At 40.4% G+C, this 15,431-nt stretch overlaps 1 protein-coding gene across 2 annotated transcripts in view; it reads right to left on the minus strand.

Annotated features, from left to right (window-relative positions):
- The window catches only part of USP24 (ubiquitin specific peptidase 24), a 143,613-nt gene that overhangs the window by 41,174 nt on the left and 87,008 nt on the right, over positions 1–15,431 (minus strand). For both annotated transcript variants that reach the window (XM_079776309.1, XM_079776308.1), the window contains exons 29-38: positions 14,786–14,871; positions 14,564–14,657; positions 12,806–12,961; positions 9,678–9,775; positions 6,799–6,894; positions 6,447–6,675; positions 5,366–5,525; positions 4,504–4,659; positions 957–1,027; positions 169–329 (exon numbers count right to left, since the gene is read on the minus strand). In XM_079776309.1, the coding sequence (XP_079632435.1) occupies positions 169–329; positions 957–1,027; positions 4,504–4,659; positions 5,366–5,525; positions 6,447–6,675; positions 6,799–6,894; positions 9,678–9,775; positions 12,806–12,961; positions 14,564–14,657; positions 14,786–14,871 (1,307 nt within the window). The remainder of the gene's footprint in view (positions 1–168; positions 330–956; positions 1,028–4,503; positions 4,660–5,365; positions 5,526–6,446; positions 6,676–6,798; positions 6,895–9,677; positions 9,776–12,805; positions 12,962–14,563; positions 14,658–14,785; positions 14,872–15,431) is intronic.

The following is a 15,431-nucleotide window of genomic DNA, read 5'->3' on the forward strand; positions in this document are numbered from 1 at the left end:
TCCTGAATGGGGAAAAACACTGAAATGCCCTCTTTCAGACACAAATGCTAGAAGAGGAGAGGAGAGATTCTTCTGTCATCTCAGTAATGCACAGTGGACTTTATGGGAGCAGTACCCAACTCATTATTCTTTCTGTATAATGTGAGCTTTCTCAACTTTATCACGTACCTCTGATTGACTCCTCTCATAATACTAGTTGGAGACCAGAGAGGCAGCTGAGCTGTGAGAATCACGCCTAGAAGAAACTGATTTGGCTTCTGTACATCTGGATGAGTTGAAGTATCTGTTTGACTAAGAGTATACAGTTGATCACAGGCAACACGGCGAATCTGGAATTAATTAGTAGCAAAGAACATCCATCATCCAACTCTTAAAGAATGCTTCAAAAATGATTCTCCTTCAAAGTCTACACTTTGAAGGATACTTTAAGAGTCCAAGTATTTCAATCATTAATGGTAAAGTTTACATTGATTAAACCAGGATTAAAAACAAGTGTGTTCTGGGAACTGATTTCCCAAACCATTCCATTATTCTATTCTAATCAATAGATTTATAACTTAATATAAATGAAAATAAGAAAAGTTAATTTTCAAGGTCATGTAAGACAATCAGAATTATAAAATCTAGTGAAAGTTCATGGCTTGAAGTTGGTCTTGATTTTGACCAACATGTTGATGCTTAATGCCAGCTGTCTTTGCCAGCTATGGGTGTTGAACATTGGCTGTAATATTTTGTTTGTAATAAACAAAAATTAATTTTAGGACTAGTCTCTTAACTTTTTTAAGGATATGGAATAGAAAGGAGGGCAGGCAGTCCAAACGGTCACTTTGTATGATTCCCTGAGAGGACAAAATGCCATTCCTTCTGTATTCTCTACAATGTTACAGGTACCCAGAGAGCCAAAGACAGAAGAGGACCAAAGGGGTTTTTTATGAAGTAATGTGAACAATCCTTACCTCAGCACTTGGCGATCCAAGCAGAATATCGATGATAAAATCAGCAACACAGGGCAAGTTATAGAAAGATGCTAATGATAAGAATAGAATTGGGGGTAGGGGGGACATTAAGTTAGGAAATATATTTTCAAAATTTCATAAATTCTGAATAATTTCTTAAGCTTAACTGTAACAGAAATTCATCTCTTCTACATGGAATCGAATTCTGAACCTTGGACAACTGCCTCAAATGCCTATGAGCAGGATCATCTTGGTCATTTTTGTACCTTCACATTTTAGTACAATGCCTTGCACATACCAGTCACAGAATAAATATGTCTTGTGTTGATAAACTAGCAATACTTGTGAACTATAAAATATACCCTACCACAAACTTAAATAATGATAAAGAAGCTGGAAGAGAAGTTATATATTTTTCTTTGAAAATTAGTGGCCCGGTGCATGAAATTCGTGCATGGAAGGGGGGGGGGTTTCCCTCAGCCCAGCCTGCACCCTCTTGAATCGGACACCCCCCTTGCAATCTGGGACCGCTGGCTCCTAACCGCTCACCTGCCTGCCTGATTGCCCCTAACTGCCTCTGACTGCCTGCCTGATTGCCCCTAACCCCTCTGCCTGCCTGCCTGATCACCCCTAACCTCTCTGCCTGCCTGATCACCCCTAACTGCCTCTGCCTGCTTGCCTAATCACCGCTAACTGCCCTCCCCTGCCGGCCTGATTTCGCCCCCAACTGCTCTCCCTGCCAGCCTGATCTCGCCCCCAACTGCCTCTGCCTGCCTGATCTCCCCTAACTGCCCGCCTCTGCTGGCCTGATCTCGCCCCCAACAGCCCTCCCCTGCCGATCTGATCTCACCCCCAACTACCCTCCCATGCTGGCGTGGTTGCCCCCAACTGCCCTCCCCTGCCAGCCTGATCTTGCCCCCAACTGCCCTCCCTGCCGGCCTGATCTCACCCTCAACGGCCCTTCACTGCCAGCCTGATCTCACCTCCCCTGCTGGCCTGATCTCACCCCTAACTGCTCTCCCCTGCCTGCCTGATTGCCCCTAACTGCTCTCCCCTGCTGGCCTGATCTTGCCCCCAATGTCCTCCCCTGCTGGTCTGGTTGCCCCCAACTGCCCTCCCCTGCCAGCCTGGTCGCCCCCAACTGCCCTCCCCTGCCTGCCTGATCGCTCCTAATTCCCCTCCCCTGCCAGCCAATTTGGTTCCGATTGGTTGGTTTCTATGTCAGTCAGTGTCAAAAGCTCCACCTCCTAGGCAGCCATTGGCTTCTCACAGTTCACTTAGATTTGGTTCTGATTGGTTGGTTTCTATGCCAGTCAGCGTCAAAAGCTCCACCTCCTAGGCAGCCACTGGCTCCTCACAGTTCACCCAGATTTGGTTCTGATTGGTCAGTTTCTATGCCAGTCAGCATCTCCGGGCCTATCTCCGGGCCTGATCAGAGAGGCGGGTCTAATCAGCATCCCCCACAGAGGCCTGGAGAGAAAGAGAGGCGCTACTGCTGGCAAAGCCCGGAGAGAAAGAGAGGCAACAGCTGATCAACAGCTGCCACAGAGGCTGTGGATTAGACCCTGCCTCTCTGTCCAGGCTTCTCTCCGGCCTGATCCGCAGCCCCCTCCTCAGTCAGTGCTGGGTAGCTGCGCCCGCACTGGCGGCAGTCAGTGCTGGGTCACCATGGCAACCCAGCACTGACTGCAGGACTGACTTCTGGTGTTCAGTCAAGCCTTTGGTCGGTCGTTACGGACCCTGGGTTTTTATATATATTAGGATACCTGTAAAATTAAAGAACTGTAAGAAAACTGAACTAAGTACTATGGCCTATGTTCAAAAGTATGTCATGATTCCCACTTCTCATATATAAACCTTCAAAAGCATTCTTGTCAAAGTAAATACTTTTGAATACTATTGCAATGTGACAAATCTCTAACCTTTTCTATATGTTTATTTTATATAATGAACTTAGGTGGTACAGTAAATACATAATGATCACATCTATATAACAGGCAGCCTGAATCAGTAATAACAGTGAAGTATAGAGCCCCTATGTATTGGCACAATGTTTAAAAGTGAAACTTTGAGACTTTATCCCTGAATAAATAAATATTTATTGAGGGCCTACTATGCACTGGTAAGTGTTTGGGTGCTGGAGATTCAGTAGGGAACAAAATGGACAAGAATCTGTCCTGATGGAGCTTACAGCCTAGTTGCGGAGGGGGTGAGGACAACATGACAAGTAAATCAATTGTATTATTTGTTATAAAATGATAACTAACACAGCAAAAAATAAGGTGAGGGTTTTAGGTAGTGCTGGAGTTTGAGGGGAGTGTTGTGATTTCTCTAAAAGGTGATCAGAGAATGTCTCACTGAAAAAGTAACATTAAGTAAGACTTGTAGGAAATGAGGAAGAGAGAGTGATGTAGATAGATGGCCGAAGAAGATACCAGGAAGAGGGAGCAGCCAGTGCAAGGGCCCTGAGGCAGGAATGTGCCAGGGTGGTTGAAGCAGTCACAGTCAGTGAGGAGGAGAGTTGGAGAAAGTGAGGGCACACAGGTATCAAGGAGGTAGAGTGTGTCTGGCCTCGAAGGCCTTCGTAAAGATTTGGCTTTTACTCAGGGTGAACTGAGAAGCCATTGCAAGGTTTTAAAGAGAGGAGTGATAGGATCTAACTTACATTTAAGAAGGTCCACTCTGCTTACTGTGTGGAGAATGAACTGCAAGGGTAGAAGTAGGGAGATTAGTTAGGGCACAATGGCTGTGACCCAAGTAAGAGATGATGGCAGATCAGAGGGTAATAATAGTGAAGAGGTAGAATCGAGATATAGTTTAGAGGAGGCTGTACGGACAGCTTAGAAGTGGGGTGTGAAAAAAAAATTGAGGATGATTCCAAGGTTTTGGCCAGAGCAAAACTGCTAAATAATTAAGTTGGGAAAACTCTCGGCTGATATGGGCCAGATCGATAGTTCAATTCAGGACATGCTAAGTCTGGAAAGCCTATTTGAGTTCCAAGTGGAAATGTCAGGGGTGTAGTCCAGGATGGAGATCCAAATTTAGGTACCAGCATATAGCAGAAATTGAAAGCTGTGAAAATGGATGAGCCCACAGTGATGTAGGACCGAACCTTGGAATGTTCTAACACAAGAAGTATGATTCATAACAGCCCCACTTTGCTAGAGCCAACAATAAAGTTAAAAGGGCAAATCTTAAATTTCATAATTTTTAAGTGAAGTCATTATTGATATATAGTTCTAATTCTATAGTTTATGAACTATAATTTGGGTTGTTTTAATTCCCCAACTTGACAGTAAGCTCCTGGAGGGCAAACATATTGCTTTTTACAACACTCACTATGGAACCTTATATATAGAAGGTGCTCAATAAATGCTTGCTCAAAATCTCACTACTCTAGCACTATTCTTGCCTATTCCACATGCCAATGTGCCCCCTCTTCATTTCTATAACATGACCTTATATCTATAAAGGCATGTAAATAATTCCCAACAGAAGCCTGGCCTTTCCCTAAAGGAGAGGAATCACAAGCAAGCCTCCTGCATACCCAGTTGCTGGCTCCGAAGCTGCAGGCAGGTAACCAGGAGAGACAGAGCCTCTCCAGCAATCAGGGAGTCTTTGGTGGACACGGACTGCTGGCGCACACAGATGCCTGCGTGCAGGGCGACTGGCTCTCCTTCACTTCCAGAGCTGCAGTTGCTTCCTGGAGAGGGGCAAGCAGAAGGTTACTATGGTCCTACAGGACCAGTGGATCTTCTATTAGCCTTTTAATGTGTTCCCCAGAATCCTCAAGTGAAATTAAATAGTTCAAGAAGACACTTTGGTCTAAGAAATAAGAGATACTTAAATCACTTTATATGACCCTGACTGCTTTATACATAGTTTATGGGGCAAACTAATTTCAGGTGATAAAATAGTGCAATATTGGAGCCATGAGGAAGTCTTCCTGGGATGTTAAAAATGCTCCTTATCGTGATGTAAATGGGTTACAATATGTAAAAGTCCTGTTAACATTTCTGCACTTTATTATATGTATGTCACACATCTTAAATTTTTTTCAATACTGAGGTATACACAAATTCATAGATTGAACAGGGAAACCAAATGAAGCTGAAAAGTAAAGCTACTTATAAAGGTCTAATAGAAATAAGTGGCTGAACCAAGAAAATGACTTTTCTATGTAGGAATCCTAGATAAATTTTTATTACAGATACCGTTACTGGCCTCATGACATTTTACACTGAGCAAGATAAAAACTGTTTGATTTGGTGTCCCCACTAACTCTGTGTTTATTATTTTTCCTAAATGAAGTATGACATACATATAGGAATGTGCAACCTATACGGAGATGATTCTTACAGCTATTTCTTGCCCAATGCTCTAATTACTTTATCCTTTTTAATCAGTACCTGAACTGCTGAGCCTGTTTCGAATTCCAGCAGGAAACAGAGAATTACTTTCTTTTATTGGTTGGCTACTCCCAACGAGGTCAAGTCGTCCTGCAGCAGCAGCCCATGACAGTCTCATGAAACAAGCCACAGTGGAAGTGAAATCATTTACTTCCATTGTCTAAAGATGTATGGAAAGAGTGTTTGTTGTGAGAAAAGGCAGTACTGGAACACATTCCATTGGCTTCTATGACCTTACTGGTCTCAGTTTGTGAGATTCTTTCCCCCCAAGATCACCTAGAGGACCACCTTTTTAATGCTTCCATGCTGTTCAAAGACTTTCAATATCTCTCTGCTACCTGTAAACAAGGATTATGATCTCCACGCTCTGGCTTTAAATTACCTGGCAACAGTTTGGTTTTCACCATTTCCCCCCTGCCCCACAACGCATTTTGGCCTGTGTGAACTGCCGTGTGACCCCTCTCCCCCACCCCCCATAAGGCTCTGGTTTTCTCTAACTTTGCTCACGCCCTCCTTTTTTCTTGAACAACTCTCCTCTCTCCAACTCTCCATACTTTGCTCTACATATCTAATCCTAATCTATTCTTCAAGGCCTACCTTAAATGCCACTTCCTACATAAAATCATCCATGATGGCCAGAGGTGAAGGTAATTATTCCACTTCCTCTGAAGGCCCATAGAATGTTTTGCCTTTGTAGTTTTCTTATAACACTTGACATTTTCCACCTTGAATTACAGTATTTCCACGAGTGGTCTCTTTCTTACCATAAATTCTATAAGCTAATATTCATGTCAATATTCAATACTAGAGGCCTGGTGCATGACATTTGTGCACTGAGGGGGAGGGGTGCAGGGGGGGGCGCCTCAGCCCAGCCTGTGCCCTTTAGCAGTCTGGGAGCTCTCGGTGGATGTCTTACTGACAGCTTAGGCCCACTCCCCGCAGTCAGTGACCTGTCATTCCACCGTTCGTCAATTTGCATATTACCCTTTTATTATATAGGATATCCGAATGGTCCTTCCCCACAACCAGTTGTTTCTAAACACGAGGTACTTAATAATTCTTGAATACACAAATCACTTACTTGTATTGCAACTCGTGCAGCAGGGATGATTTCCTCCACCCTAATAGAAGACCTATCAGACACTGACAACTGTCGGTAGGACGACTTTTCTGGGGTACCACATAGGGACATCTGCCTGCTGGTCTGCCGGCTAACATTTCGGAATGGGCGAGAAGAAAGTGCCTCTATACCATCTTTGGCGATGTCTTCATCTAATAAAGTGGGCATTGTTTGTCCAACAAGTAAAAATCTTAAAAGGAAATAAAAAGATAGACTTATTCAAACTCATTTCATACTACTTAAAATGATTGAATCGGTGAGAAAAGTAAAGTTGAGTATTGCCTTGTGAGACTAACACAACATACTGACATACCTTGCAAGTTGTAGACAGATAGAATAAACTCCCTGCCTTGTTTCATAGTCGACTTCTGATGGGATGGAGTCCCTCTGCATGACATTTACAACCAAACTTCAAAAAACAGAAAGAAGACAGGATATTAAAGACTTCTATTTCTTTCATAAGAAAATTTCTGTAATTTAATTGCTAATAAATGTTATCCATCACTCAAAATTTCTACAAGATCCTTACATATAAAATGAACTATGCATATCTCTATCCCAATGACTTCTTATGATACCTACAACCCTTCCCATCCATTTAGAATTAGACTCTGAAGTCAAAGAAGGATCTCCAACATGGAGTGTTTGCATAGTTCCCTTCTTGCTAAACTGGCCTGAGTTCACTAATGTGAACTAACAATTCAAAAATATACCCAGAATTGGTGTATTGAATAAGCTTGTTTTTTCATGGCCACTCCAACCTATATTACTGCAGAAGCTTCCCAACTGTTCTTCCTGCTTCCATTCTTAATGCTCCACCTCCAAAATCAAGTCTCAAGAGGTCAACCAGAGATATCCTTTCAAGATTAAGTCAGATCATGACACTCCTCCTCTGTACAAATCCTCCAATGGCATCCTATTTCCTAGAGAAAAAAGGCAATTTTCACAGTAGCCTATAAAATCCTACATAACCTGACCTATGTCTGTAATCTCATGTCCCCTCTGCTGCCTGCCTCACTCTGCCCCCAAAACACTGGCCTCCTGCTGGTCTCTGCAGACATCAGGTGGGTCCCACTAAGGGCAGTGGCTCTGTAGACAGCTTTCCCCAGTAGAGCACGGTCTCGCTCTATGCCTCCATCATGTCTGTAAAACGTCACCCCGTCAAGTAAAGCTTTCCCGGACCATTTCCTCCATCCCTTCTTGTCTTACTTTTCTCTACAGCTCTTATAACCACCTGACATACACTGTTACTTTGCTTCTGCCTTTATTGTCTGTTTCCCCTTCTGGACAGTAAGCTTCATGAGGATATGGGGTTTGGTCTAATCTATTTGCTGCTCTGTTCATTGCTTAGAAAAATGCCTGGCACATAAACTAACTGACATACAAGAATAAACAGGAAGTAAACTGCCTTTATTACCATAGCTCTGTAATTGGCCGAATAAACTGAATTAAGCTGTTGCAAGAACATCTCTACAATATTGAAGAATAAAACTATGTGTGCAATCGGCCTTCCACATGCTTGGGAATTCCTTCAGCTCTCTCTAGTTCTTCACCCTTTTATCTCTCCATGGTTTCACCCAATTTCTCTTCCCCTCAGGGCCTCTGAACAGAACTTTCTTTAACTATCTTCAAGTTGGTTTTCACTCCTGGAAGAAATGGCATGACTACTTCTTCCTAACGCAAATCTCCTTTCAACTGCAGAACACAGCCCCTCAACTGATCATCCCCTTTTCATCTTTATTCTTCTCTTTTTCATCAGCCCTTTCTGGTCTGCCTACAAAGAGAATCAAATCTGCTACAAGTTAAAACCAAAACAAAAAAAGTCAACTTTTATCTTATCCTTCCCATCAAAGTACTGTCACCCCCTTTAGGTCACTCATGGTAAAGCAGAGACATCCACTTACAGATTCTACTTTCTAGACTTATCCCTGTCACTCAGCTCTGCCAACTGCTTATGCCCCAATGGCTGCAATTACACACTGATGGCTCCCCCAAATCTCTAGTGCCATTCTCCACTTCTCTCGAGAGCATCCTATCCAAACCATCCACTTCACATGACTCACAGGGATCTCATATGCAATCAAATTAACTTCTCTTGACTTTCTCTGTTTCCTCCATCTCCTTCCATGTTTATTCCCCATAAGGACTAGAGATTCACCATTTATCCTCCTTCTCAAGCAACAATCATAGGGTCATTCTATAAATGTTCCTACTGTAGTCATATATCTAGTCATAAAGACTTGCCTATTATACCACATAAATGTCATTCTACCACCGCCCTAAATTTAGAACCTGTTGTCTCTTCTCTCAAGCACTGTCACAGCTCTGAACAGTTCTCCCTGAACTTGGTTTTTCCTACTTCCATTCTTCTCCAATGCAGGCAGAGTAACTGTTATAGGTAATTCCTGGCTTATAAACTTCCTGTTTTTCCATGGTCTACAATACAATGTTGGGATTCCTCAATGTGACCCTTCTTTACATATTTCTCTCCCTTATCCTTGGCACTAGCCTCACCTGGCAACTATATTCCCAAGAGGGGCCATGTACTTTAGTGCTTCATTCATTCCCTGCCCCCCACCTCTGGCTCAGAATGCCCCTGCCCTCCTTGTTTACCTAGGGAATGACTACTCTGACTACTTGTTTCACAACTCCCAGCTCAAATGTCACTTTCAGTGAAGCATTTCCTAATCTTAGGACCCCAACCAAATTTAGGCAATTTAACCACGTTTCTTTCCTAACCTCCACTCCACCAAAGTGATTTTTATAAGCTTCTGTATTAATAGTTATAACTGTTAAACCATGAGCCTCTTAAGGGCAGAAATAATACCTAATTTATCTTTGCATCCTCAGAACTAATGCCTTCCACAACATGGACTACTGGGAATCAAATTCACCTTAGCATAAACGGATGTGGGAATTAACAGAAACTAATTTAGCCTCTTCTTTCCTCTTCCTGAGAATCCCCCACTACTAGAGCAGAAAGAGACGTGATTCTCTAAGTTTTCCAAATAATCAAAAATCATAAAATAAATTGAAATATTCCAAAGGCTGAGACATCATTCCTTCTTATTATAAATCTCATAATGCTTCACATAATACCTTGTAGGAATAAGCCAGGCTTGGCAAGAGAAGTTAATCAAAATAATAGAATCATTTTCTGCAATTCATGTAACATTATATTGGGACACTAACCTCAAACCTCCTGCTTTGAGGAAGTTCTCACAGAAGGATTTTGCACAGTTTCTTGCCATATCATCATCAGCTGTTGGCATGAGTTTGGAGCTTAGAACCTTGGAAATAGATGAGCACAATTAATCATCCCAACTTTTCTAGCAGAAATAATTCCTTTACTAAATAAAATAATCAGACAACTCAAGTCACAATCTCTTTAAATGCTGCATGCCATTTTTCCACCCAGAAGTATAAAGAGGCTGATGTTTCACAAATAAATAATCACATTTTCCAAGTTCTATTTACTTAGCAAGAAACCAGCAAATGTGAATGTCTCTGTCTCTCAGGCTTAGATAAGAACAGATGATATGCTAGATATGTTCTTTAAAAAGTATGTAAGTTAAGCCTGGCTGGTATAGTTCAGTGATTGAGTGTCGACCTATGAACCGGGAGGTCATGGGTTCAATTCCTGGTCAGGGCACATGCCTGGGTTGTGGGCTCAATCCCCAGTGTGGCAACCAATCAATGATTCTCTCTCATCATTGATGTTTCTATCTCTCTCCCTCTCCCTTCCTCTCTAAAATTAATTTTAAAAAATTGTATTTTTAAAAAAAGTATATGTTAAGTTTTATAAAACAGCCCATTTACTAAAAGTGCTAGATGAGTCCTCATTAATGATTCTAACTTCTTCCTACTTATTGAGCATCTAGGTATAAGCTGAGGTACTTAACATGCATTATCTCATCTCACTATGCATGGCATATGTACAGTATTTAACTTTATAGGTAAAGACTGTGACCTGAGAGGTTTAGTGACCTCCCATCCAAGGTCACATGGTTAGAATTTAAATCCAGATGTATCTCACTTTTATAACACTGCTATACCTACCTAAAGAAAAGCTTAACTGAATATTTTGGTATGACAAGAGAATTATTTCACAGAAATAATCTCAGGCATGTAAGTTTTCCTTTTGCCTCAGTTTTCTCATCAGCTAAACTGGGATAATAATTACCTTTACCAGAGGATTGTTTGGATTAAATAAGATAACGAAAGCTTAAGGTGCTTAGCATAAGCACAAGGCACAAAACATAAAGTAAAGAGCTGGCTTATTTAGTTATTATAATTTAAAAATTTTAAATAAAGACTCATTTTCTCAAATTCTCAAGGTTTTAAACTAGATGTAATTCAAGATCCTTTTCTATTCTAAAAAAATAATCTGCTCCTATGAATCTATGGGGTTCTATGAGCTTAGATTTTTAATGTGAGATGTTTTATTTAAAATGCTTTCCTCCTGAGTTGCTCTTTGGGAAACAGTTTCGTCAGCCCTGATTCATGAGCCTTACATAGGAAAATGGAAATTCTCTGTGACTCTAATGCCTCTCTGAGTGAGTGCCGACAGCCACACGCACACACTCCCCATGGTTAATGGACAATAATTCAGTGAAACACAATGTTTCTCCAAAGCAATGGGTACTTGGAAGATCCACTTAGAAGTTTCTTAGTAGGCAAACATAAATTAAAGGTCAAAATGGGAGGAATTGAATCTTTCAGGTAATAGTACAAGTAAGTGCTTTTGGGAGTGTTATGTTTTCCAAATGTTTTTTGTTGTCTAAAGCAAAAGAAAACCTACCAAAGGAATTCCCAGTTAACAGAAGTCCTAAATTGTACTGGAGGTATTTTAATACCGAGCCCTTTGATTCTAAGATAATGTCATCTAGGTAATTGATGACAAGCTAGACCCATTGTTGGATCATTTTGATTTTCTAGGTGCTCTCAAATGTGGGTGTTAAGATTTATACCCTAACTTTTTTGAGACAATCATTCAAAAGCATAAGACAAATCTGGCAGCAGTGGAAAGTTCAAAATTTATAAGCTTAAATTGGCCAAGAATTTCTAAGCAATTTCCTGTTTTGGGGTAGTCTACCTATTTTAAAAGTCCACAACAAATAAAGATATGCTTTATTTTTTAAATATTCACAAAGTATTTTCTACTTTTAAATCTAACACATCTTTGACAAGAGTAATTATTTTAAGGCAAATTTTAAGTAATTATTAGCACAATTTGGACATATAAGCAACAAGTAGACCATAAAATGAATGAATCTAATTATATAATTCAAATTAGATTGTCAGATGAAATAAAACTTGGGAGAAAATGTCCAATCAGGTACCCATTAGTAATTATGCTTTATCATCACTCAAAATCTACTCAAGATAACATTAATTTGATAATAAGGCTGCTTAGGTATTGCTATGGATTCTTTAATAACGAACTGCCTGGATGTAATTTCCTAGGTCAAAGCAAGATCATCTAGGGCTTTATTTTCTCCAGACCTAACATGCACAAGGGTCCAATCCCCGACCCTCCAGGAGCAAGACTGTTTCCACCTGGTCACTCTCCCACATCGCTTTGTTAATGCTTGGCTTTCAAGCCTTAGCATATCCAGCCTCTTCCTATGTCTTAACTCATAAGACCTGGGTGCAAATATCTTGTCTTTCCAACTCTGACCCCCTAACTATCACAATAACTTGTAGATGGTAAGTAATTAGTAAATGTTTACTGAACTAAATCTACTTGTTTAAAGCTACTTTGGAGGAGGAGGGTAATAAAAATATTCTTTTGCTCAAATTCTTCCAATGGCTTTTTTTTTAAACCTTGAAATAATAATGTTAACATGTCTTCTGACAAATTCCTCATAAAGTTGCATTAATGTCAACAATTACAATTGTGTGTTTTTTTAAATAAAATGCATTTAATAGCAAGAAGGCTCAGGATTAATAATTGACATTATACATAATTACTGAACTTCTAGTTCTGTATAATGTCAATTATTAATCCTGAGCCTTCTTGCTATTAAATGCATTTTTAAAAACACACAATTGTAATAGAGTAAGATAATGACACATTTTGATAAGGCTTCCTAATTATTTATTTAGAAGCTATTTTGCAAGTATAACAATGCACATAGGTATGAACTGAAAAAAAATTGAGCATTTAGCAAGGCAAAAACCAAAATATTTCAATTTATATTCTATTTTGTACTTTTTAAAAACTAAGTTTTAACAGAGCAAACCTGTTAATGTATTTCTGTCATCGGAAAGCATGATTCTACAAACCAAAACAAAGTGAAAAGAAATAGGTTTCTTACTTCTAAGTTGTAAAGCACTCTGAAGGTGGACATTCCTGGAGCAAAAGATCGAAAGAGACTCTCTAGAATTGAGCTGGCGCTTGGCTGGTGCTGCTGCTTTGAAGAGAGTGATGGAGATTTTGAAGACTGAGAGCTTGTTTCAGACAGCAATGTTTTCTAAGTTAAGAGAATGAAAAAGAGAATGTATGTCTTAAAAGCACAAATTAAAAAGAAATAGATATCTGTACACATTCTGATAGTCTTTTCCTTTTAAATATAATCCACACCAATGACATTTTCTAAAACTTAATCTCATAAAACCACATCACTCCACAGTTATTAATAAGACACCAAATTCTATCTCACAACAGCATGACAATCCTATTTTAAACAACATCAACAAAGTTATCTTAATTTGTTTTTGTGTTTTTAAAACTTGTACCTCTAAATAATGATAATGAAATTATAAGACTGCAAAAGTGGTAATTTTGAGAATTTTTTGAACTAGTACTAATGATATGTTTTATTACATTAGTTCTCTCCTCCCTCAAACTAATAGGTAAGCCAAATATGACAAGATTAAGTTGATCTAAATGTCAACCACTGAAATATAAAATTCATAACTTAATTCTAACAATTTTGTTATAAATTAATTTATTCTGAGAACATAAACAATGTTATGGATTAAACACAATTTCAATCCTATCTAATAAAAGAGTAATATGCAAATTGACCATCACTCCAACACACAAGATGGCTGCCCCCATGTGGTCAAAGATGGCTGCCCCCATGTGGACACAGGATGGCTGCCACAAGATGGGAGGGACCAGGCCTGCAAGGGAGGGCAGTTGTGGGCGATCAGGCCAGCAGGGGAGGGCAGTTGGGAGGGACCAGGTCTGCAAGGGAGGGCAGTAGGGGGCGATCAAGCCTACAGAGGAGGGAAGTTGGGGGCGACCGGGCCTGCAGGGAAGGGCAGTTGGGGCAGACCAGGCTGGCAGAGGAGGGAAGTTGGGGGCGACTGGGCCTATAGGGGAGGGCAGTTAGGGGTGACCAGGCCAGCAAGGGAGGGCAGTTAGGGGTGACCAGGCCTGCAGGGGAGGGCAGTTAGGGGTAATCAGGCTGGCAGGGGAGCAGTTAGGCATCAATCAGGCTGGCAGGGGAGTGGTTAGGGGGTGATCAGGCTGGCAGGCAGAAGTGGTTAGGGGCAATCAGGAAGGCAGGCAGCCGAGCAGTTGGGAGCCAGCAGTCCTGGATTGTGAGAGGGGTCCCAGATTGGAGAGGGTACAGGCTGGGCTGAGGGACACCCCCCTCACATGCACAAATTTCGTGCACCGGGCCTCTAGTATATACATAAAGGAACGATATCCTAAAAACTAAATAAAATGAATTTTATATATCAACAGTGAGAAACTGAAAAGATAACACAATCACAATCAGAGAGGCATCATGAGAGGAGACTCAGAGCCAGAGTCTAGTTCTGGCCAAGATACTCCATTCTCTCTGGGCTTTGGTTTCCTAACATATATCATGAAGGTGAAGTAGATGACATTAAACTCTTCTAGTTTTAAAATCTGACATAATTTTTCACTCCATCTAGATACTTTAAAAGCCAACATGAAGCCCTGATTTCCATTTATAGAGCAAGTATTTTTCAAAAGAAGAAAAATCATTAAGAAAAAGATGATATCAAATGATTGTAGTGTGATTTGGTATTGTATTTTCACTGAATCATGATATAAAATTCCATGCCAGTGAATTAACCCCCCTAGAAACCCATACCTTTCTTCCTAAAGAATCCAGTTGGTCAAGGGCTTCCTGAATGGCTGGATCAGTGGGTATTAAGAGCAGAAGCTTTCGTACTCGTAGAGTTATCCTGAAATTTTTCAAATTTGAAATTTTTTCAGATAAGTCACAGTTTCAATAACAGAGTCATTTAGTATGAGATGTAAAGTAAATATATTTCAAGGGAAAAGTTTCTTGGTTCCCTATATTTATATTTACCTTGGCTCCTCTAGATTGGCAAGCTGGTAAAGCATGTCAAATACATTACACACAAGTGCCATCACAACACCAGGAAGGGATTTCTCCTGAGGGAAAGAAGGCAAATATAAATACAAATTCACAAAAGAATTTTCTTTCTTAATCAAACATACAATACAAACATTAGTTCTGAAACCTGGTCACTGTGAAACTGGAGGGGAGTACAGTGCTCATCTGCATGAAGCGCACATGTGAACGGTCGGGGATCTCCACCTTCTAGTGTGCTTACTACCTGGGCTCTCCTCTCATACCCACCTGCTGGTGGGGGCTCAGGTGCCCAATGGTAGGCAGAAGAAGAGAGATAAAACAAAGGTAGGTGTAATTACTAGAATGGAGAGTGGGCACCACTGAAAGCTGACCAGAGCTCATCAGGAGGAAACAAGGCAATGAATGACTTAAAAGCAAAATGAAAGTCATATATATATATATATGTAGGTGTGTATATATATATTTTATATATATACATATATATATATATATATATATATATATATATGAATGCTCACACACAATACATAGATATATATGTAATCTAAGTGATTTTTCTAAAGGTAGGAAAAGAATATAAATGCAGAGACTCAGATGTGATTAAAGTACTATTTTCTAG

This window comes from Cnephaeus nilssonii (genome assembly GCF_951640355.1).
Source record: "Cnephaeus nilssonii genome assembly, chromosome: 7".
Classification (NCBI taxonomy): Eukaryota; Metazoa; Chordata; class Mammalia; order Chiroptera; family Vespertilionidae; genus Cnephaeus; species Cnephaeus nilssonii.